This window comes from Aphis gossypii, chromosome 2 (assembly GCF_020184175.1).
Source record: "Aphis gossypii isolate Hap1 chromosome 2, ASM2018417v2, whole genome shotgun sequence".
NCBI lineage: Eukaryota > Metazoa > Arthropoda > Insecta > Hemiptera > Aphididae > Aphis > Aphis gossypii.
This window is the reverse complement of record NC_065531.1, coordinates 44,379,906-44,405,270: the sequence shown is the minus strand read 5'-3', so window position 1 is coordinate 44,405,270 and position 25,365 is coordinate 44,379,906. Positions and strand designations below refer to the sequence as shown.

The 25,365-nt window shown below is 33.3% G+C and overlaps 1 protein-coding gene across 2 annotated transcripts; it reads right to left on the bottom strand.

Moving 5' to 3' along the window:
* Positions 1 to 277: 277 nt before the first annotated feature.
* On the bottom strand, positions 278 to 24,545 carry LOC114130629 (protein kibra). Of its 2 annotated transcripts, XM_027995642.2 has the most exons (17): positions 23,969 to 24,545; positions 17,897 to 18,006; positions 17,714 to 17,808; positions 6,298 to 6,406; positions 5,957 to 6,116; positions 5,377 to 5,650; positions 4,326 to 4,639; positions 3,945 to 4,211; positions 3,549 to 3,821; positions 3,388 to 3,474; positions 3,127 to 3,319; positions 2,858 to 3,053; positions 2,580 to 2,764; positions 2,264 to 2,410; positions 1,783 to 2,178; positions 1,587 to 1,708; positions 278 to 1,486 (listed from the first exon to the last, which is right to left on the bottom strand). In XM_027995642.2, the coding sequence occupies exons 1-17, from the start codon at positions 24,094 to 24,096 to the stop codon at positions 1,354 to 1,356; spliced, it is 3,189 nt and encodes a 1,062-aa protein (XP_027851443.2). In that variant the 5' UTR covers positions 24,097 to 24,545; the 3' UTR covers positions 278 to 1,353. The 2 variants fall into 2 exon arrangements, with proteins under 2 accessions (XP_027851443.2, XP_027851444.2); XM_027995643.2 differs by lacking the exons at positions 17,714 to 17,808; positions 17,897 to 18,006; positions 23,969 to 24,545 and adding an exon at positions 8,652 to 9,094.
* Between the last annotated feature and the right edge of the window lie 820 nt (positions 24,546 to 25,365).

The following is a 25,365-nucleotide window of genomic DNA, read 5'->3' as shown; positions in this document are numbered from 1 at the left end:
TTTTAATCTACATTGTTTTAATATAAATATTACTATTAAATAGTTTATTATCCCACTAAACCCATTTTATGTTGAAAAAAGCTACTTTGCACGACACTGGCCGTAGTTAGGGTAGCACTTTAAATGAATTATGCGTACTTCAAAAAAACTCAGCTTGAGTGACGTGTGTTGATTAAATGCATAAGGCGCATTAATACTGTAAAAATTATTATTATTCTTTCCTAGCCAGTTTATTAGGATTTAGGATATACAAATGGTTTTCCCACAAACGACACAATTACGATAATAAATTCTAGTATATTAACATAATTTACAACGAGTTTGTTAGGTTTTAGGTAAATGTTTATGTAAATAATATATAGTATATGTACACTATGCACAAAAAAAATAGATAAAGAAAAAAATACCTCAACAAAACAATCATTATAAATAGAAAAAAAATTTACAAAAAAATAACACGACATACAATAATAATTAATAATAATTATTATTATAAACGTGGTATAATATAATATTAAATACATATCATTATTATTATTATTAATTTTATTTTGAAAAAATTGCGTTTCCAAAAATAAAACATATAATTATTATTATACAAAACCGTACAAACTAAAATCGCGTTACCCTGATTCGTTTTACAATGGACAATAAATAATATTGTGTTCTGACATAAATTCGCGAGCCTGACTGGCATACCTAAATAATTTTTAACAAACCGAATTATAGCACCCATTAAAAATTAACAATTATTATTACCAAGGCGTGATTCCATTAGCATAATATGAAACCCTAATTCGGTTAATGTTTTATAACTTTAAGTCACAGCCAAAAATGTAAAATATTGAATTCCTATTTCTCCATAGTAATAATATAAAATGGGTATTTTGTACATACAATTAAAAAGTAATTCGAAACCACCTCGGTGGTTAGAACAAAAAAAAAATTATAAAATGAATTATCAGATCTAAGATTGGTTTGTTTTATACACAAAATTATCATTAATAATAAATTATGGCAAATCGCAATATTTAAATACTTACACTTATACTACTTATCTAAAATCTATAAAATTAAGGCACATACAAAATATTATTCTTTGTTCTTTTTAAATTTTCAACAATAATAATAATAATAATAATAATAATATAATAAGAAAATAACAATAAATAAAATTTATCTAAAAAATAAAAACAATAATGTAACATTGATTATATTACAACAATATGTAATGAATCAAAACATTGTCCACTTCTTTTCTTTCTTTTTTTATTTTATATATACAAAATCATAGTCTTTGAATAACGGCAGGTGGGATTTTTTTGTGTTAGTTTACAAATAACAAAAATAGAATTAAACCTCTACTCCATATACCCTATCTACAGTGTATTGATACCGTGTTTCTGTAGACTTTGGGTCTTGTGAAGATTTGGTAGGGGGAACAGGTACTGAAACGCCAGGTCGAGTAAAGAAAGCCATTTTTTCTCTATAAAACAAAAGAAAAAACAAGTTTAGTTTTGTTTTGTTTTGTTTTTTTTAGATTCTGAACGAAGTGATGAATGTATTTTATCTTAAAATGTACTCACTTGAATGAAATAATGTCAGGTTTTCCTTGGCCGGCTTTACTTTTTCTTAAATTGTATAATTTTTGTGACGCCCTCTTTAACCGTCGTTCTACTTTCTTTTCGTCAAGAGTTTTATCTCCAGCCTTTTTAAAAATATACAATTAGCTATAAACTCCTACAATCAAAATGTTATCAGAAAACAAAATCAATTAAGTACCTCTTTAACGAGATTTTGGAATTCTTCATCTTCCAAAACCCAAGCAGCCACATCAGTGTCACCAGTTTCTTTGGCTATTTCCAATGTATTTTTCAGTTGTCTAAGCCTAGATATTTCATCATTCAGCGATAACAACCTAGCATGCTGTGCTTGACGATCAAGCTCTAGATCAATAGATGTTCTTGGAGGACGACACCAAGAAGTACCATGCACAGTTGGCATGCATCTACTAGGGGATGTGCCTGGCGCTCGTCCTAATCGTAATGAACGACGTTCCAAGCAATTGCGACGGAATGCAATATCAGCATTACTGCCACCAATGCCTTTCATACTGGCACTAGACGATATATGTCGCCTGTACAGGTTCATGGCACTATCACTATCACTTCGATTTAGCTATAAAATAATATAATAATATAACATTATAGATTGAATTCAAATTTAATAGTGTCAAGGTCTCAATAGGAAATTTTAAACTTACTTTACAGATATAATGGTTTTTGGCTGTCGGTGAAAATGTTTGTGACCTTTTGATAACTATAGTTGGTACCCTGGCATTTTCCCCATTACTACCACTAAAGGCACAATCTGTATTGGTTTCTTTATCTTCTGTATCATTTTCCTTGTTCTATACAAATTGCAAACAATTTATTTAAATTATTTAGAGAAAACTGTAATGGTAATTTATTAATTACCAAAATTAAAAATCTAAATTCTAAAATCTAAACCATTTTAAGTATAATTTAAGTAAAAGAAAATGGATGTTAAAAAAAGAACATATATTATTTAATACTTACAGGAATTTCCAATACTTGTTCTAATTCTTTCTTTTCATCAACAAGCTGATACACTTCAATATCATCATCTTCATCATCGTCATCGTCACTCACACTGTCATCTGAATCACCATCATCATATTCAACTTCATTCTCATTTAAATTATCTACATTAATAAATTTGGCTTCATTTTCTTCACAGCAACCTAATGCATACACAAATACACAATCATATTAAATAACACTTTCATAGTAGGTAAATGCAATATAACAATTATAGTATGAAATACAAAATTTACCTTGGTTACGTGTAAGTGTTGAAGTTTGAGATGATATTATAGTGGAATCATCGGAACCACCACCATCATCCTTGAGCAAGATGGAAGGTAGAGAACCACCATTATGCATAAATTTCAGACTCAACAAGTTGTACCATTTGCACCAAGAGTTATTCTCAGTCTCATTAAATTCAGCCAAACTAACTTGAGCACATGCCTATATGAATTAAAATAATAATTACTAGATATCTAATCAATGAATCAACAATGTTGAACACAATAAAACTTACCAAACACTCAGTTATATCCTCAGGGCCTAATCCCCAGACATTGACCTGTAGAGTTTTTGTACATAACTTGTTTGATGGCAAATTAAACGCAAAACTATCACCAAATCGGGGTTTTGACAAGTCTGATATAGGCTTAGTACAACCACTTAATGAAGGATTTGAACCGCTCGGCAACAGTACAATTTTTATGTATCTAAATAAAAATAGAATTGTAGAAAACGAAACAAAACTTATGTAATAATATATATTTATAACACTTACAATTGCCACGATTCTGCTATAGACAGTGCAACTACATTGCGCAATCTCTCAATACAAACATGTAACACTTGTTCTGCTATAGAGTACCTATACAAAATGATAAAAAAACAATGATAATTAAAACCTGTTAACATATTTTGAATGAAACTGTTTAAAATTACCTCAGCCTAATCTGAACTTGAGAAGTTTCTGCACTAAAATTAGACTTGTGACTGGCTTCAAACACACCCGAATCACCGGCGACTGACTCGTCACTGACCGCGGCCGACACACTCCTGGGTGGCGTCTCAGATATGGGTGAAAGTGGAGGGCTAGCTGGTCGACAAGTCCTGGAGTAGGTTACGCTACCACAGACGTTGGGCACAGAACATGACGATTCACCTGGATTCTCATATGCCGGCGGTTGAATGTCGTTTTGCAAAAGCCTCTCGACTCTATAAAATTTTCATCATTAAACAACGAAACAATAAATACATTTTACGTGGGGGTGTCGATATGGCTTACAAAAAACAAAAAACTAACAACAGTAGGAATGGGGTGTTTATTTGGTTTTTTACCTCTTGTGCAAATCGGCCATGTCGACGGGACGGTCGTACGTAGACGGAGCCAGACATTGCGGACCGCCGTAGATGTCAGTGAAACTAAGACCACTGCTCAGCGAACCCTTGCTACTAGTCGTGGACAACGAGCCAAGACTCGAGCTTGAACTCACAGACAAAGTGGATGCCGACAGCGTTTTTAGTTGCGATTCAAGTTGCGTCATTGATCGCAACGCTTCCTTGAGCTGTTGCAAAAGCAGCTGTTTTTCCTCATGCAGTCTCAATCTGCAAGACGCACACATCGCGGATGTTAATAGTAATTATTATTATTGCCCTAACACGATCGTCCATACCAAGTGGACATACGCGTGAACGGAATCCAGTATAATATCTACTTACCTATCGGTGATTGCTCTGTTAGACATTTCCAATGCGTTATTCAGGTCCTGTTCAAGTTTTTTGATCTCCCCCTGAATGTCGTCCATCTCCCGGTGACTTCTAGAACGGGGCGTTATGCTCCTAAGCTCCCTCAGCAGCTGTTCCTTTTCCTGGAACAGCAGCAATCGGTCCTTGTCCGATTCCTCTTGGCCGGGCATCACTTTTTCTTCGAGGTCAGCTAACTGTTGCTGTATATTTTGAATGCGCTTACGCGCCTCGTCGTACTCTAGGCGCATGCGCGCCATTTCAGCAAGTCTCGTGCCCATGGGCATCAACTGTAAATACAACAATATTAGCACGTCCGTGATATAAATACAGGTATATAATCAATAAAACAAATTAAGCACCCGATGTCACTAATGATATATTAATACATAAATATTAGTATACTCGCGTCTTTATCATACTATCCAATAATTGAAATCCGGTTCAAAAAATAAGCAGCATCGACATTATAATGCCATTATTAATAAAATAATCTCTAACCGTTGCCCGTTACAACAACAACAACAACAACAATAATAATAGTGGCCTCTAACCCCCTGCGATCTATGACGTAAATCACCGGTTCTAGATCGTTAACCACAAAAACTCGATATATTATGCACATAATAGAATAATAAGTGATTTTCAGTAATACGTTTATGGCCATCAGTGAAATTACTATCACGTAATACACTTCAGAATTATTTAATATTATCACTACGAATTCATTTACCTAACTCAATAAACACGCCTATAAAATAAAATACAATATAAAAGGTGTGTTTATTATATGGAGTGATAATTTTCAAGAGCAACGTTGTCGAACATACAATATTGCTGCAGAATTGATCGCTATAAAACCCATGATCAAATCAAAACTTTGAGTACGTCCACGGAACAGGAGAAATTAAATAAAACACGAGACTAGTATAGTGACATAACATTATATACTTGAACTTTTCTCCCGACCAACCGCCATCCCGAAGTACACTACTGAACCAGTTTAATGAAGTATATGTTTGCATACCTCGCCAGATAAGTCCGTCTGTGAAGCCGTGCTGAGTTTGTCACTGAGCTGGGTGGACGATGAATGCTGATTCTGCAGATCCGGATCGTCGGTGGCGGAACACAGCTGCAGCCGCGTTAGATCGTCTTTCAACTTGGCCAACGAATGCATTAAGCCGGTGCGCTCGCGTTGTCCGGAACTCAACGATTGTTGAATCTCTCGCAGCTCGGTCACGATCGCTTGAGCCTCGACCACGTTGTAACGGCTACCGTCATTCGACAGTTTTTGTTCCACGCTGCAATAACAAAAATCCGCAATTGTTAAAATATTATACGACACATTGTTATGATAGCATCACTATCGGTGACACCTATTGCTCAAAACCAAAATGTAATTTGTCTAAATAGAGTATTATTATACATTAATACTTCTATAAAATGAAAATTGGGGCTGGAAAAACGTATTCTTTGAGACACTTTTGATGGCGAATTTTCGATGACGGATAAATCAAAACATCTCGACTGTTTTTATTTATACGTACTTACTGACGTGTATAGAGTAAAACGAGTTTGAATAATATAATATTATAGTAGATACGTACTTTGAGAGGGTCTCGACTCCGCGTCGCGTGCACGACATCTCGACGCCAATCTGTTCCAATTCGCGTTTCAACCTGGTAACTCTTTCTCGGGCGTGAGCGACGTCTGACTTGAGCAAATCAGGATCATATTTTGTACTTATATTACTGGAGCTCGAACAGACTATAATACAATTAATACACACGAAACGATCGTTAGAATTATAATTTCCGTCCGGTAGGTAACTATATATTATATACGAATAGCTTTGGTATTGTATATTTTAATATATAGATACGCAATTGGAAAATTTAATTTAATTATACATATATATATTATAATATAGAAGGTCTATAATACTCACGACTGGTTCTAGACGTGTTTAATGTCGACAGAGCATTGTTGAGGTGATTGTATTCGTCTTGAGCTAAATACAGCCGTTGCTGTTTTATGTCGTAAATTTCTTTTTTCGCCTGGTAAACACAATTAATCATGATTAAAATTTTGTTTTTATTTTTTAATTTGTTTACTAGTGCAAATACACAATGTTAATCTAATTATTATAGTATATTATACACCAATTGAATTAAATGAAAAATCGTTGAGTATGAATTTTTACTTTGTATCCAAATTATTCAATATTTCTAAAACTTTAATCTTTAATTTAAAAGTAATAAGGAATATCTTTAAACATGTATTATATGACATGGGTTTAATAGGCAAACATAATTAGGTCATGTGTCATATACACACATATATATATCAGTTATCGAATAAAATTTAACACGAGTATAAGTAATAATTCTGTTTTATTAAGCAAATAATACAAATTAATGCCGATTATTTTCGTTAAAAATTATACATTTAATTCTGAAAACCAATGACGTATTTAATAATGTGCAGAACGAGGAACCGGTTAAAAAATTAAACGTATGGCATATACAAGACATCGCGCGTCTATATCGTCGGTATCGCAAACATCGCGAAAACTTTACACCCAAAAATATTAATTAGTTCATTCAATAATATTATGAAATGAATCGGTTCGTATGAAATTAATTAAAAGGAGCTCGAACTTAATATAAAAGATATTTCATAAAATAGTAAATACAATACATGACGGCAATTTGTGAATTATAATATTATATTTTCTATATTTTTAAATGTCTATTTTTAAGTATCCTAATTAAGTGATAAATAAGTGCATTGCGCAATTATTAAATAAGATAATTGTTTAGACGTGGGTCGAACGATGATAGGTATAAAATATGTTATGGGGAATATTGGTGTGTGCTACAGGTATATATTATATAAAAAGATATAATAATTTGTCAAATAATCGAACATATTTACATATTGTAATTTATCATTTATATACATCGTATTAGTTTAGACTTTGTAATTTGTTACGTATATAGATATACGCACGTTATATCGAAAACAACGAAATTTGATCATAATAATCTACAATAGGTAATAATAATTGTAATCCAGATAATACAATAGGTAGCAGTAATGTCCTCAAAATAAATAATATCGCGCAGATTTATTATTATGTAATATTATATAATAAAATTATACACATATTATATTATTGCATGATAAATAATATACATTGTTATTGCGCTAATTCATAATCATGTGTAAAGTGTAAAAATAAATGATTTTTGTATAATGAAACGAATCATCGTTTTCTTAATCGTATAAATGTGTATATATTTGAATAAAATATTTTATTCGTACTTTTATGTACATGGAAAAAAAATGCAAAGAATTTTCGATGGTGCACGCTTACGAAGTAAAAAAAAAAATTTTCATATAGTATATATTATTACAGTATCAATCATTATATATACACATTACACATGTATATACAGCATATATATTTATTATAAAGCGATTTTAGTAGGTTGTGCCCGCCTCTCTCGAGGCGCCGTGCACGTCATTGCATAGACGCGCACATTATAACGTGTGTTGGAAGTTATACACAACTTGTATATTGCATTTTTTATACTATCTTAATTTTTTAATGACGTTTTTCGTTTTTTTTTCTAGGTCGCCAATACATATTTTTAAAAGTATTCTCATATGGGTCATTTTTTTAAGGCGTCGACGACTCGGAACCCTAATTACAAACATATTTGCCAATTTTTCGAAACCATCAAAGCCCGCATACGCATGCCTGCAGCTGATGCATCTACTATTACCAAAGTTTTCCCATCACCTGTACCGCGTAACAACCGCTTACAAATCACTCAACAGTCAACATGATATAAAGTTAATGTAAATTTGTCTAATAGAGATGAAAGACATCGCGAGTTTTAAAAATTTCCGTTTTCGCCACCTGCAGCCTGCATAGTATATCGTATCCTAATCGTGTACTCGGTAACACTATATACATGAAACCAAAAGAGCATGGTAAATTACGGTAATCGCGAAACCGTAAATCGAAATAATCGTTTTTTACGGGTCGGACGGCGCAAAACTGGCAGGTATAGTTTTGAACGGTAGCTGCACCAGAGTTCTGCACCTGTCCGGAAGCGACGACAGGATCTGTCGCGTGACAGCAATAATAATACACTATAATATTATAATGAACTCGGCGGAAAGGCTCCGGGACGCATTAAAACACGCATATAGCGACAGAAGCTCGGGCGAACGCGTGATATACGCGCAACAGGTACTGTCGTAAAACGCGCAAAGAGCGGTGTGACTTACGTAGACGCAGTAGATGCGTCCGTCGGTGTCCCGGTACAGCTGCACGTCGAGCAGTTGATCGTAGGACGAGTAGTCGCAGCGCGGCGGCCAAGTGTCACAACAATAATGCGAGAACATCGTCGGGCACGCGGTGGCCGAGGCGGCGGCGCACATCACAATCCGCTGACGCGCGGGCGGAGACGCGGTACACGCCGGCAAAACGCGGCGGAACAGAAGCGGAAACAAACAAAAAAACAAAAATCGCGATCGCTTAAACACGGCCGGTCGGGCGATAACGAGAGAAGACGAACGCGGAAACGCACGGCTCGACGAAAAAACAATATAATATTATATATTATTATTATAATATTTAACCGATGTGCCGGCGGACGGGACACGCGGCGGACGTGTTTTAACCGGCAAACGCACACGCACGACGACGACGCGGGACTCGCGAGCCGCAGGAAGAGACTGAGGTCATACGCGCGCACAGAATCCCGGGACCGGAATTTGACCCAAGGGGTTAGTTTTTCGGTTGCCCATCCGCCGGAGCCGGCGGCGGCGGCGGCGTCGGCAGCCAACCGTTAGTGGTGGGGTGGAGCGCACGGACGGCGCGCGGAGGAGGACGCGAGGACGAGGCGACGCGAGGACGGGTGTCTACCTTGGAGGAATTCGGCCTTGCGCGCTCAGGAATCCCAACTATTCGGTACATACGACGTGAGGCGGTGGCGGTGGGACGCGGCGAGGGAACGTCGACGAGCGATCGGCAGCGGCACACGGTGGGACCGTCGTCGTCGTAAATATCACGCGCGCGCGCTCGCACACACACACAATATAATATACCTATTATGTTTATTTTTATTATTATATTTTGTTGTTATTATTATTATACCTGTGCGTGTGTGCTGCAAGAGCGTACCTATTTTATACGAATGATAAATTTTTGTGCCTATAATTATTATATATTATTACAATATAATATATATATATACGTATTTGAAATACGCGTTCCGCAGCCATTCACTCCGAGTTCCGTGACGCGGTTTTCGGTGTACGAGAGATCGCTCAAATGTTTTTGACTCGATTTCCGTTTTAAAGGATCCGGCCAGTAGAAGAAAAACTGTGTTTTTGTTGCGCGTACATACACTCCTCCTCCGCCGTATAGTGACGTGAAGAGGATTCAACGGTCGATCACCCGTGCTTTTTCATCCCGTTAAAAGTTAAAATTTTTAATTTTTTTTAATTAAATCTCACCCAACTCTCCTGCGCCCCACACCCACCCCATTTGAAAATCCTAATTACGCTACTAACGGACCGCACAGTTCAATATTACGAGTAAATATACGTTTTTCCGCGAACTGCAGGTATAAAAAAAGCCGCTCTCTGTAATAATTTATCAAGATGTTTTTAGTACTATATCCGGATGCCAATTGCAATACACGCTTTTATTTTCGTCCTTATCTATTATAGCCAACCTAATCTAACCCGCATCTAAACGCACGCACTCGTTTTTCTGTGATTTTAAATTTAATTACATTAATAGCAATCATAATGAAATAATCTACCAGTAAATTTCATCAATACCGCTAATTTTGATAAGTATGGCTAGCGATACCCTTATTGTTTCCTTTGTGGGTGTAACTACTGCAATGCGCTCAAAGTTCTAGTATTAAATGTATACCTACCTATACATAGATGTTTCAGGAAATTCTAATAGTCCCGTTTTATGAAAATTGCTGATGCTGCAAACTATATTATAATATGCTACAAAGTTCAAACCGATTTTCAAATAACGCGATAATAATGTCTAAAAATAATGATTTAAAAACGTAAGCGATAGGTTGAGTACTTGTGACGTAAAATTCGTTTACAAACTAATCGGGCGGCTAAATTGCACATAGATACATAACGTTAATACGTATACAAAAACATACACCCAAATTTATATGAGTTTTAATATTGAAGGCAGTTTTCAAAATCCCCAAAAAATGAGTCATCGTCGGTTTTAACTTTTTATTTTTCACCTATATATTTTAATAGTGTTGGGGGGAAATAATTCCGTATGGTTAAGGGTTTACCGATGATTAAATAACAACTATAATACTTAAAGTTGATTCTATCGTGCAGATTAATTTCAACACTATAAAATTAAAACGATAAGTTATATCGATATTAAAATAAGTACAATTTGACTGGGAAAAAAACTGGTTGTTGAAATTCATCATACTTGACCATAATTATAATAACGCTAACATTATCTGCCATTAATACCTTTATTATTCTAATTAACTAAATATTTTTAAATATTAGAATAACATTATTTATATTAGAATAACGATTAATTGTTAAGTACAGTCCTAATTTACTTATAAAATGTAACCATCGGTTAATGCTTTATACTCAACCTACGTGAAAATAGTATATATTATATTATAATACAAATTCTTAGAACACGCTGTTATATAATATTATTATGACACATTTACAACTTGTTTTTCACCAATTATTTTATTTAAACACTAGCAATAACTGTTTATACATTATACGGTTTTTTTTTTGTTTTATAACTATGAAATTCTTTCGCGAAACGTTGATATCCACCGAGTAAACACATTTTTATCTCGACCAGATTTAATCTATCAACATAATATTATACATGCATGAATACGTATATGAATGCTATCTGGGAATATGACACAATCCACAACATATTTATTTTTTACCGATGTTATTATTTATTCAGTAGGTATTGTCACGTCAACGCATATTATATCGTGTCCCGCGGTGATGAGATCGACACATCAGAATATATAGTGTTATAAAATGATAATTAATGTCCGCGCAGCATATTTTGTTATATCAAACTGAACGAGAAACCTTGAAACGAGAAAATTATCGATAGAGATAAGTAATTTACTATTTAAAAAATTGAGTAGATATGGATACCTATGGTTTTTCTCTTGACTAAATAAACAATCGCAAGTTAATACAATAATGTATACAGTATTCATAAACTACAATCATGTAGATACGTTAAGACTTTTCAGTGATTATGCTGAATTTCTTCACTAACATTTCGTGGTCTCGTGGGAGTTACTGAAAGAATACCAGTTACAAGTTACTAGTAGTGGTCCACCTTATCGATAAAATATTAACAAAAACAGTTTTGGGAAAAAATTTTTAGATAAAAACAGAAATAAAACACCGTAAAAAAGTTATATTGTTAACATAATACTTAATTACAATATGATCTAAGCTAGATTAAATAGGTACACTGACAAATAAAACGCACTTATTTCCACGAAATCGCAATTTCTGAGACTACTTAAATTTTGTTTGTGCGTGCACAACAAAATAATATGTTATAGATACGCACGCACATACGCTCAACGAATGAATGTTTTAAAATAATATTGTAATAAATTATTCGGCCAATTTTTAAAGATAAATTTTAGTAAACAAAGGTACGTATTATAATTATAGAACTATTTGTTTGAAAAAAAAAACGTAAATGCCGATTTATTTATCTATACTTGACGGCCTATATTGGTATTGCATATCAAAGGAAAAAATTCAGAAATTTAGTGACACACAAAATATATGTATATACTCGTGTATACATAAAACAGCTGCAATAGTGCAATACCAAAACTAGAAAAACTATATTTCCGGTTGATTATACAGTTTTTTTATATTACATAATCACACACGGTCTTTATTATTTATGAGCGTAAAATGTAAATCGTAAATACGTAAAATATCTGTATAATATAATACGAATACAAATGAAGATAAATAGCTGCATTCATTTTAAGTTACATTGTATTATTATTATTATTATTATATTTATACGATTAAAAAATATTTATTATAATAAACTTATCGTATTATCGTAATCACTGTGGTTATTATAACAACTAAAAACGTCAAACATAATATGTTCATTGGGTTTAAAACAATATTAATAATAATATCTAATTTTTGACATTAGTTTGTCTCCGAAAAACGAATGCGATTTATGTTAAATGAAAATTTGTCTTTGTGACTACTGACTAGTCATCGTCCTAACTCTTTGTTTATAGTAAAACGATCGCTTCATATATTTTTACAATTGAAACAAAAAAGACGTTTGGTTATATAATATATTCAATAAACAACCCCGCGAGAACCACTGACTGGCAATGTGTATAACGCAACACTAATTTGGAGGGAGAGGGTATACTATGTTATTATTGTTTAATCGATATTAGGTAGTTGCCGCGATAAAAATATGTTCAAGTGAACACCCGATTATGTGTAGAATAATAATAATATAATGCGCTCGGACCAAAAACATGAAAATGTTTAATCTCTGCTATTGAATCTGACGGGAAACCGGTCGAACGCGGTTGGCTAATCGACGACGTACGGAATTTTTTGTTTTGAAACCGACACATTCCTCAGAATCCTTTTTGGGTTATACATATTATTATTATTATAAATACGCGCGTACCTATAACACATTTTATACAGAGTGATTCTTTTATCGAACAGCGCTCGTTATTTCAAAATCTAAAGGTTTTGTTTTGACAAAAAAAAAAAATACTTTCAAAAACTTCAATATATTTTGAAATAGTGAGTGTTGGTTGATAAAAGAATCACTCAGCATAATATTATGTTGTATATATATATAATATTAATATTAAGCCAAATGTCGAAAATCCTCATTCCTGAATCGTGACGATTATTCCTCCCCCCCACCTTTGCACGAGGCACAAACGTACACAGTTTGCAGAGATCCCGCGACTCCAGTTCGACGGACGAAAATTTAAATTTTCATCGGCCAAGCCGCCTAGGTACATCTCTAGGTATATTAATTTATTATACTTGATAAATCATAATATTTAGTTCCACTAAAATAATAATAATAATAATAATAAGGATATTTATTAATCATTATTATATTATTATTGTACACTTAAACGCAAGATCGCGTGTGTCCGCGTGTATACGTGTTTGTATATATATAATATAATATATAGTATACGCATTCCGAACGGTACAAATCATTTCACCGCGGCGGCGAGCAGATGGTTCATTGTCTTCGATCGTTTTTATTTTATTTTATATATGTGTGTGTGTGTGTGTGTTATTTTTTTCAGTTTAGAAAACAATCCGATCGTGTTGTGCTCGTAACACTAGTAGCTGCCGCCGGTTGCGGCGTTGCCGCGATGGTTTTTTTTTCCTTCTCTCATTTGTTTTACTTTTATTTAGTTTTATTATATATACGTATATATTTTTTTATTATTATTATTTTCTTCTCTTCCTTCGCTCTTCAATCGTTTTACAACGAGCCACCGCCGCCGCCGCCGCCGAGACCCGGCGAGTGTAACACTGGTAGCACACAAAGTGTGGAACCGGTGGAACCGCCGCCACTACACCGCCGGCGTAGCCGAACCCGATGCCGCCACTGAGAATTTTTATTTATTTATTATTATTATTTTTACGTCCGCGCTACAATAGCTCTATATATAATATATATATATTTATCGAACGCTCCGCCGTTGCGGGATGGTCTGCAATAATAATAATAATTGACAATGACGATTTCATTTGGTATCGCGTAAATAGATCGTTCTACGAAACGTTTCAACCCGTCCGAATTCCGAAGTTTATATTCTTTTTCGTCCGGTCGTCGGTTTTGTAATTATTATAAGAATTCGTCATCGCGGGGAAACGTGGAGGTACCTATATAATATTGTAAATATCAAATAAATCCCCTATCGATATTTCTTACGGCCTGCGCGATTGGGCTTTCGAATACATATAGGAAACAAAATATTATAAGCGTACCCATCAGTATGTTTTAAATGGTTTGAACAACAACAAAAAAAAATCAACGAACGATTTCTAAACGTCGGGCTGACTTGAACGGCAAACCGCGCCGACGAAAAACATCGCGACTAAAATATCTCGAGATAACGATCGCGCGCGGAATTTTTATATTTTTTTTATCGAGTAAAACACAATATCGCAGTCGACGACGTCTGACCCAATTATTATCGTCGTACCGGCGGCATAACATAATAATAATAATAATAAAATTCTACATGTTTAATTCTAATATTAATAATATTATGCGGTGTACGGTTTTGAAACCAAACAACTTTTTTTCAAGATGTACACACGTGCGTATTAATAACGATTTTGATCACAATACATTTTTTACTCGGTTACAATAAATCATAATAGTAGTGTTCATCTCCGATCGTGTACCCATAATAATGAAATCGTCACGATGTCGATTACACGTCTTCATAGGAATGTCGATAAAAACTTGTTGATCATTATGAAATTTCACGAAGCGTTATTATAATTTGATATTATTTCTGCAGTTTCAATCTCTAGGATCGGTGTCCACTGTAGGGTTGGAATTTCTTTTCATTTCCTGGTATGAATTACATTCTCGATCTCTATGAACTAGCTTAATTGACGTAGGTATGGTAATCGCGGTCTCCCTCTGTGGTTTTTCCCTCAACCGCCCATCTTTCCAAGATTAGTTCTATAATAAATCTCCGCGTCCAAGGATAAGACCGATTTATTCGTTTAGCAGTTTTTTTCATTAATTTCTTTCACACGATATCTCAGTTAGTGGTCAATTCGGTTCAGATTCCTTTGGCATCCTTCCGTATATAGTATCGTGTTTCGAACGTCACTTTCTTCTCTCTTATTATAATAGGTATAATATTATTATATTATATTAATACCATATAGACGTGCATTGTTGATTGTTATGATGGGCAAAGGTTTTCCAACCGAAATTCAACAATAATTAATTATTATAATAATATTATAGATATTTATTATAATATTGTGCTACGCGTTTCCCGATAAGACGCGACGGCGGTTTCCTATTCCACTTTGCGCGCGCACTGTGACGTCCGAACAGAAAAAATTCGCAAAAAAAAAAAAAGTGATACGAAAACGTGCAATGAATGGAATTGAGCAATCAAAATGTATAATACGGGAGAGAGAAAAAAGTATAATGTGTTATAATGAGATATATATTCCGTCGGGCGGCGGCGAGTAGGGACGTGTTGGTAACAGTGCGCGCGGAGAGCGCGCGCGAGTTGTGCATTTCACATTCCACATTCTAAGGCGCACGGCCGGCGGCCGACGACTCGGCAACGTCGCAGAGGGACCGCATTCTTTTCGTATCAAACAACGTCGTCGTCGTCGTCGTCGTCGCCGCCGTCGTAGTCGCTGCCGCCGCGCCGCCGCCGCCGCCGATCGGATGCGAGAGAGCCCCGCAGCGCCCACAGAACACGTTGTGCCCTGGGCGAAATATCTCTCCCCCTTCCCTGCCCCCGACACCACCGCAGACCGTCACATACCAATCATCATCAATCACCCGCCCACCCTCGGGCGGTACACGGAGTCGTCACGGAGAACCGGCTCCGGTGTGGCGGGGGGTAGGGTAAAAAAATACTGAGCCACGCGACTGCGTTGCGTTGCGCGCGTCGTACGCACCACGATCCGAGTTGGACGGGTGGGATACGATTTTTTTTTTTTTTCAAATGAAAAAAATATAAGAAGATAATATTATTATTTTTTTTTCTCTCGTACAGGTGCCCGTACCTCGGGGTTGGGTTTATATTATGAACCCGAACCGATAACATTCGTATGTGTACAACGCGCCTACGATACACACGTATCGCGTACCTACCTAGTACCTATACCTACCTACGCTTCTCGTAATATATTAGATTATATTCGTGTAAAGTGTAATTATTATTATTATTATTACTGTAGTTGTTGTTGTAACGTCGGTTCAAATCTCGTGGAGATCTGTAACGAGTGTAATGGTAAAATAAAATATACGTACGACCGATATAAATTATAAAAACAATAATATTACACCTATATATCTATTACAACGCGATTTGGGCAGAGACGCACGGGGAATAGTTGTACATCATAATATTATTATACGTATATTTGTAATATTAAATATTCTTATTATTGTGTATAGTCGCAGTAGTGATGTACGATGAGGGATTGCGTTATACATGGTTTTCGTAAAATCTAATTATTATATATCGTCCGATCTGGACGACTTATGCGAGGGAGGGGGGGGGGTCGATGATTGGATTTATCATTGGTTAGAATAATTTTTTTCTTATTTTTCTCCTTCAGATGCGCCGCCGTTGTGCGTGAAAAAAATGCACCGTCGAAGTTCGAACAGCAGCTGAAAACTATTCCAACAATATTTTCTACGTCATTCCAAACGCCCCACTACCACCACAGAATCAATGCCCAGTCGCGTTATTATTATTATCATACATCGCGTATGACCGTTGTGTGTGTTATATTATTATCATCAAAGGAACTACAACGATTTCGTAGCACACAACTAACGTTGTACTATCACGATGATGATAATAATAATATGCAATAATGCAATATTGTGAATATAATTTTTTTGCAGGTAAGACGACGGCGCAGCGTCGGTCGGATATCACCCTGTATAGTGTATACGATCGTTGTGGAATTCGAAAAATTACGTATAGGTAACGCGGCTGCGGTGTTAACGTTTTATGACTAGTCAGGTTAGTCCGGTGGAATTTGTCATTGAACTAAAAGTGGGGCAAAACTATCACTAAATAATGAATAGGTATATAATATTATATGTATAGTAGTACGCGAAAAGTAACTGCATACCATATCCATAAAATATATATTATTTTTATTTTTCTCTCACGATATCAATAAATTACTGTCATCCGTCATTCTGATTTTAATTTTCATACTCGCGAAATTCCTTTTAACAATAATAATATCATAACATTCATAACATATTATTATAAATAATATTATTTCATTTTTAATTTCAATATCTTTAATGAATGATTCGACTTTACTATTTGAAATTGCTTGTTATCTCTTGATATTAGGTATATTATACAAAAATATTAGTACGATCAAAATATATTTTAACTCCGTGACACAATATTTTTAGTGTATCCTTATAACAGTAATAAGTTTATAACAAACAACCATGAATGTAAATTCAGTGACGTAAACAACAATGCCAAGCTACTTACTTCTAAGACATCTTGGGCCGTATGAAGGTAATCTCTCAACATAGCTTCCTGGATAGCTCTCCATTCCAACCTTGGGTCTTCCAATTGGGTGCATTCTAGAACACAAAAATCATATATTGTAAGCCGTGAGATTGTGTTATATAATTATAACAACGCGTTTTTGGATATTTTAAATATACGTACGGTTGAAATGGTTGATATAATAGACTCCGATAACTGGATCGATGGCCTCTTCCCATCCAAGAGGCAATTCATTACCAATACAATCAGCAAACGATTGTGGTTTGGTGTACCTAATTAAAATATATATATATAATTAATAATAGTTGCATAGCATAGTCGAAAATATAATATAAAATGTATAATATTATACCTAATAATAACATGTAATTAAAAACGATCTCGTTAATTTAAAATAATGTAAATCATCATAATAATATATTGCTATCATTAATCGAATGCATTCACTGTTCAATTTAATATATTGAATATGATAAATACATACTAAACAGTATACACAGTACCTATACGTTTTTTTAAGTATCTATATGAACTGTATAAATATATTATCAAATACATAATATACTATTACAATGTATGTTTCAATGTTTAATAAATGGTATGGTATACGAAAAAAATGTTACACAACAGTGATGGCGGAAAATCGAACAGAAATGTCAACAAATATTACTGAACGAAATCAAATAATATATTATTATTATTTTTTAATCATAAAATAAACAAAATTAGTGTAAATGCTGCATGTATCTGTACAAACCGAAATATTTTTAGTAGAGTTATATTATGTTATAACAAGTTAATCGTAATTATCATATGCGAACTATTATTGTACATAACATCATTGTTTTAAAATCATCTATATCAATTTTTAAATTATTTTCTATTCGTCATTATTAACCTTTCGTATATTCATTTGATTATAGTTTCAAATAATAAATAAACGCATTATAAAAATGTGAATGTTATGTTTGTTACAAGTAATATGTATGTAATGATGGACATAAAATGTATTACACTACACAATAGTCTACATTGCATACAAAGTAAGATCCCCATTAAAAAAAAAAAAATTGTTTCTATATTATATATACTTGATTACTATTAACAATGATAATTAATGGATTCTCATTTTATACATAAAAAGAAAAAAATTCCTCGACACACGTACGCATCAGTTATTTTTCTTTCCTCCTTCCTTTTACCTCTTCGATAGAATCAACAATCTTCTGTCCACAATCCACATACTTTGAGTCTTTGACGAGATTCACCTACAACTTCTACGGCTATTATAATAATATGATTTATGAGCTATGAGTTTATGACTAATGCTTGCAATTAATAAATTGTCAATCATTGATTTCTTACTAACATTAAGACATATAATAACATTTGACAATTACATCTTAGATAACATACAGCTGACAAATCTACAAACGTCAATGTCTACACGGATCGGATCAATTCATTGGAATTTCATGTACTTTAATTTTTAATGAAATTCGATGTGCTGAATCAAGGAATTAACATTCGAATTGTTTGTCAAGAAGTTAGTATGTCTTCAGACATAATATGTGTAAAAATTTCAAAATGATTTACACAGCAAATTTATATACACGTCAAATAACTCTTTTAACTGTGTTCTAAAATTACAATATTGAAATGTCAATACTATAAAAGGTATCATACTATCATTTGTTTCAGGTAAATGTAATTAATTTTTTCATAAATTGACAATACAATTTTAGTTACTTATGGCATTTTTTATTTATAGTTAGTTTAAAAATAAAATTCACAATATAACTTTGTTTAAAAATGTTTATTACTTATAAGTTTAGGTACATAGGTATGTTTATTAAAATTACTATATAATGACTGATGAGAATTAATAATTCATGAAATTAAAAAACTATAATATTATACCTATTATTACAAATTTAATAAAAAATTACATAGTTATATTTTTGGTATAAACAATTATTTAGTAAATATATATATAAACAGAAGATATTTTATTAAATAACTCGCATTTCCAAACCAGGATTTAAATTTAAAGTACCATCAAACATTTATACTGCGATAAGAATAAGTATATAAATGTACATCATGAAATAATTTACCGATTTCTGCCACTTGACATATTATACTGTTATACAATTTACAAGCTAATTATACTTTAATTGAAAACCACTAGCAAGTACTTGGTATTTTATGTATCAATTACTAAATCAATTGGCAGTATAAACCCAAATATATTATACTGCAAATTGCAATCTATAATAGAATTAAACAATTATTTTTAAATACTTTAAACAATAAAATTACAATGGTACTCGCCACTAGGTCTATAGCAACAGTAAAGGATATAACCTATATTGGCTATACTATATAACAATTTTTTTAACAGTTAAATTGTTACATTATTTGAAATTGAACATTTATATCATTTTTCTCAACTATGATACAGACAAAAAAACATTAAATAATTTCACAACTCTGAAATAATTTTAAATAACTAGCTAGGGACCTATACTACCTACCTTTCAAACACAAATTTTTCGTTAGATAACCATAAAGACAAACTGTTTCAAAATCAACATTATATTATTTATTATACATTATATTAGTATAACGATTTAATTAGACCATTTAAAACTAAACAAAAAATATTATAGAATATTATAAAGATCCAATAAGAAAACATAAATGATGTAAATGTATTCGCAAAAATGGATTGTGATTTACTGATTTATCATCAATAGTATTTTGGGGAAATTTCAAAATAAACAGAGATCAAGGCATAAGAAATTCAGATGTTAGTGCGTTTTGTAGACAGCATGGCGACAGAACTTGGAGAAGGTGTGGCTACTTGGGATGTTTATTTTTAACACAACATTACAATATTATGTCAACATACAACCGTGTGAAATATGTGTGAAAATGTAAAGCTAAAATATCTCTGGACAAAATTAAATGTAAAAATCATTTGTTTAAGCATTTTCAATAAATGTAAAACAGATCAAAAAACTAAGAGTTATGTATTTAGTATTTACTATTTAAGAATAAACCAAAAATTGAAAATCATATTAATAATATACAACAGATATATTATATAGGTTTATATTATTCAATTAATATTAAACTTAAAAATAAACATCAAAATACGATGTTACTTATTTAAGATAAGAATTTAAGAACCTGTTTATTGGTAAGTGGGTATAGATACATAATTTTCAATTATCTATGTACCTTCGAAATCATTAAATATTACCTATGTACAAATTAACTAACATCAATAATTATAAACAGACCCTATTTGTTTGAACTTCAATTTTATATCAGAAGATTATCTGTTCATAGATTTATGGTACGATGAAATAACATGATTAATAATCATAGTAAATGTATATAATATATCGACATGTAGTAATTACTAATTATTTTAAAAATAAGTATGTTAAATTAACACTGTTAATCTACAGAAATCTAAAAATAACCAAAATTCAAGTATCAAATTAATTAATATATCTATGTAGGTACATACTACATATCGTGAATAATCTCAAGCGTAATGTACCTAATTTTAATTCTTATAAAATATTATCAAATTTAATTAAGTACATTTTAATTTGAATTCAATATGTAGTTAGACGTGGAAAGGACGTCATACTAGCGTGTTTTGTTTCCTTACTAATGTACATCCTACCAAATTTGAGTTCAGTAGAATCCTCGATAGAACCCATTTTATATTGTTAGTTTTAATACTGGAATCAATTGACCAACAAAACAAATTTAAAGGTAATAGTATTATCTAGGGTATCAAGTAGGCTTTTATTGATATTTTCATTTCTAAATGAGCTATAACTATGTAAAATATTTTAGCTATAAAATTATCATACCTCATTTTAAAGTAAAAATATCAATAAAAGCTACGTGATGCCCTAGATAATATATTCTTACTTTCAAGTTTGATTATATCGGTAAATTGATTCCAATATTAAAGCTAGAAATATAAAATAGGTTCTGCAGAATACACATTTGCTTTGATGTACGTTAGTAAAACGGAGACAACACATAAGTAGGTGATATATAAATAAAACTATGCATATTTTGAATTTTTGGGATGTGTAATTTATAACAAGTATTACAATATTATTTAACAAAGTAGAAATCTTGGAAATACGAAAAATATATTTTCATAGAATCAATTATTAATTAAGATATTATATGATGTACTAAACTTACATTAATAAATTGGTTAACTTGGAAGCTACCTACCTATACTTTCTTTATCTAACCTCTAATAAAGAAAGCAGTAACATAAAAAATATAATTTATCTTATGAAGTTATAAATGATTTATATAATTATCATAGGTACCTCCCATATTTTATTATTATATGTTGTTAAATTTAATACAACTATTTAAAATACCTCAGTCATTTTTTGCGGTCCTTTTGAATGACCGGCAATCCCAAGAACTTATTGAAAAAACATTAGAATATCCATATAAAAATAAGTATAGATTTTATAATAAATAATAGGTAATGATCATTTTAAATCAGTGGTGAGCAACCTGGGAGCCACCAATAATTTTACACCAAATGAAAAAGTTATATTGTCATCATTGTAATAATTTCAGTAATTTTTTTAATTTTTGATTTTATAAAATTATTTTTTATTTTTTTTTTCTTTCATAATTTGGATTAATTAAATTAAAGAAATATTAAAATTGTCTAAAATTAACGATTTAATTTATATGAATAAAATGTTTGTATACATTAAGACTATTAAATAAATATTAAGAATATATTATACACTTATATAATGTTGATAGGAGGGAGGTATTATCAAAATAAACAATTTTGGAGGATCGTGGATCAAAAAAGGTTGCACACCACTGATTTAGATGATAAGTTATAAACTCATAACAAATATTTAATAAGAAGTACAAAACAGAATAATTTAATAACAAAACCTAAATAAATAAATCGTCTGAAGCGATTTTTTTTTCTAAAATAATTGTACATCGTGCTCATCCTACAAAACATAATATTATTTTCACAGCCAACTAAAACTAGTATTCAAATGTATCAAATTTAATAAATTAAGCGATGTAACCGAACCACAAACCGTTTCATAATGAAATTTATTCAAAAAGTAAACGCATTGTTTTAATGATCGATTTCGTACCCACGTCCCACGTTGTTGTCATTATTATTGTTATTTAGTTGTAAAAGTCGAGAGCGATTAACGGTTAAGTCTATGAGTTAAATGATTTTAATGTTATATTAAAATGTGCTATGTAGATGACCTGAATATGCGACACGTATATTATTCTAAGACCATTAATAGTAAATTAGTTCATCATTATTAAATTAGTATACCTAACGACGGAATCGAAAAAACGCTAATCCAACATTTAAAGTTTTATAAAAAATTATATATAAAGTCGAAAAAGTTCCCACCACACAAGGGTACATAAGTATCATTGTTGTTGTTGTTTTGTTGTTATCCTTATCATTACTACATTATTATTATTTAGATGCCTACAATTACCTATTATATTTACATTCTACAAGCTGTATAGTCAACGCTACTTAGAATTTAGCTTAGTATATTAATTTATTTTCATTATTATAGCGGTGTAGCGAACATAATATTAATAATAATAATATAGTTGTAATACAACACACACGACACACCACACGGTTGTTTGGATAAATTTCGTGTATATTCACTGAACTCGGAATGCGGTATTACGCGGAGGGAGGGGTCAGCAGGAGGGTGTGGAGGAGGGGGCGGCGGATAGGAGTTGAGTTTGGCATATTTCAATATAGATGGCACTGACGACGGTTCGGGAAAAAGGAAAAAAAATAATAATAAAAACCGTGATGTTCCAGCCGGATTTCTGTCGAAGGAATGCGAGTGTGTGTGCGCATTTCACAATTTCGACGAAGAGTCGAACACGCGCGCACACACACGTCATAGACACGCATTAGAGGATCGTATAGGGAACTATATGTTATGTTAAAATCATTGACTATTATGATAAGAAAAAAAAAGTGAAAAACAAATACCAAATAAGTAGTTACATTTTCGTTATAGTCGTCGTATTTTGCGATACACATCAATATTATTATCATTACACGCGACGATATTGTTTATTATCATCATCAGGTGCCTATCAATCTGTGATTAAATTATTATCAATATCGCTCGTTAAAAACGGCTATACCTGTCTCTAGGGTCGATCCAAGTGGTCTTCTTGGTGTTGTGGTCGATAAAGTACACTTTGCCGTCGTAGTCTCTCGCGAAATCCCAACCGTCGGGCAACGGTATCTCTCCGTTCCGTCGTCTCGGCATCGTGTCTGCGGTATTGTATCCATCAAAGTCGGACTCACGAAATCGAATCCATCACGGTCAAACACCGCGTACGACAATAATATACCGACGACGACGACGATAATAATAATAATAGTAATAATAATAATAACGATAACGATAACAGAGTTGTGGCGGCGGCGGCGGTATATATTAACAATAATATAATACACTGCGGCGGAAAACGGCGGCGAGACGATAAAATATAATATAAAATATAATGTATTACTAACGTATAAAACGAGTAAAAATTTAAAAATCGACGGTCGGACGAGAGAATAATTTGGACTACCTACGACGACGACGACTGAACACGAGAGCGTTCAGAGAAAAAAAAATCGCGTTCGTTCGCTACGTACGACGACTGCAGCGGGGACCGACCGACGACCGTAGATGTCACGCGCGCTTCGCCATCTTGGAAATGGTCGGACCGAGTAACGCTGCGGCGTTGCCCCCCCGTCATGAAGAAAAACGACGGTGCGCGCGGCGTATACAGAGCGCTCGCGGTGCGGCCCGCGCGCCCGCCGACCGGCCAGCCAGTCGGACCTGCCCTCGCGCGCGCCAGCGGCTGGTTCTATTATCAATCGCATGACATCACCGAAACGGTAGCCAATCAGGCCGCGGATCCTCTGGAATGCGGCTATTACCATAACACGGACCGAGTTTTGTGTGTGAACGCTGGCGCGCGCCCGCGCGTGTGTGTGTGCGCATGCCGGTTTACGCGTTTTGCCTCGTCTAGTTTACTTTTTTTCTCCTCTCATTTCTCCTCCGCCGTTTCCTTTTTTCACTATTTATTTTATTATTATTATCATCATCGTTCTTCTTCTTCTTCTTCTTCTCTACTTCTCCTCTTCTTCCTCCTCCGTCCACTCTGTTTCGTTTCCGACGACGACGAACGGCTCTACGGAATTCCTGCCCTAGGTTTTTAGACCGTTGTCGTCGTCGTCGTCGTCCGTCGCCACTCGCCGTTTTAAAACAATGAATACAGCGCGCGCGCTACAGGTACGCACAGGCCTACTATAATACTACAAGTGCCCATCACCCGATCACCGCGTCACGTCGCTATAATACTATTATTGCCGCTACTTACCTACCCGCACGACGTTTTGTTTATTATTATTCGTTTGTTTGTTTTTGTTTATCGTATTATTATGATTTTTTTTTTTTCACTTCGTCCTTCGTCACAATATTATAAGAATATTATTATTAGCAGTCGTATTGTTATTTTATATTTACATATTATCGTCCGTA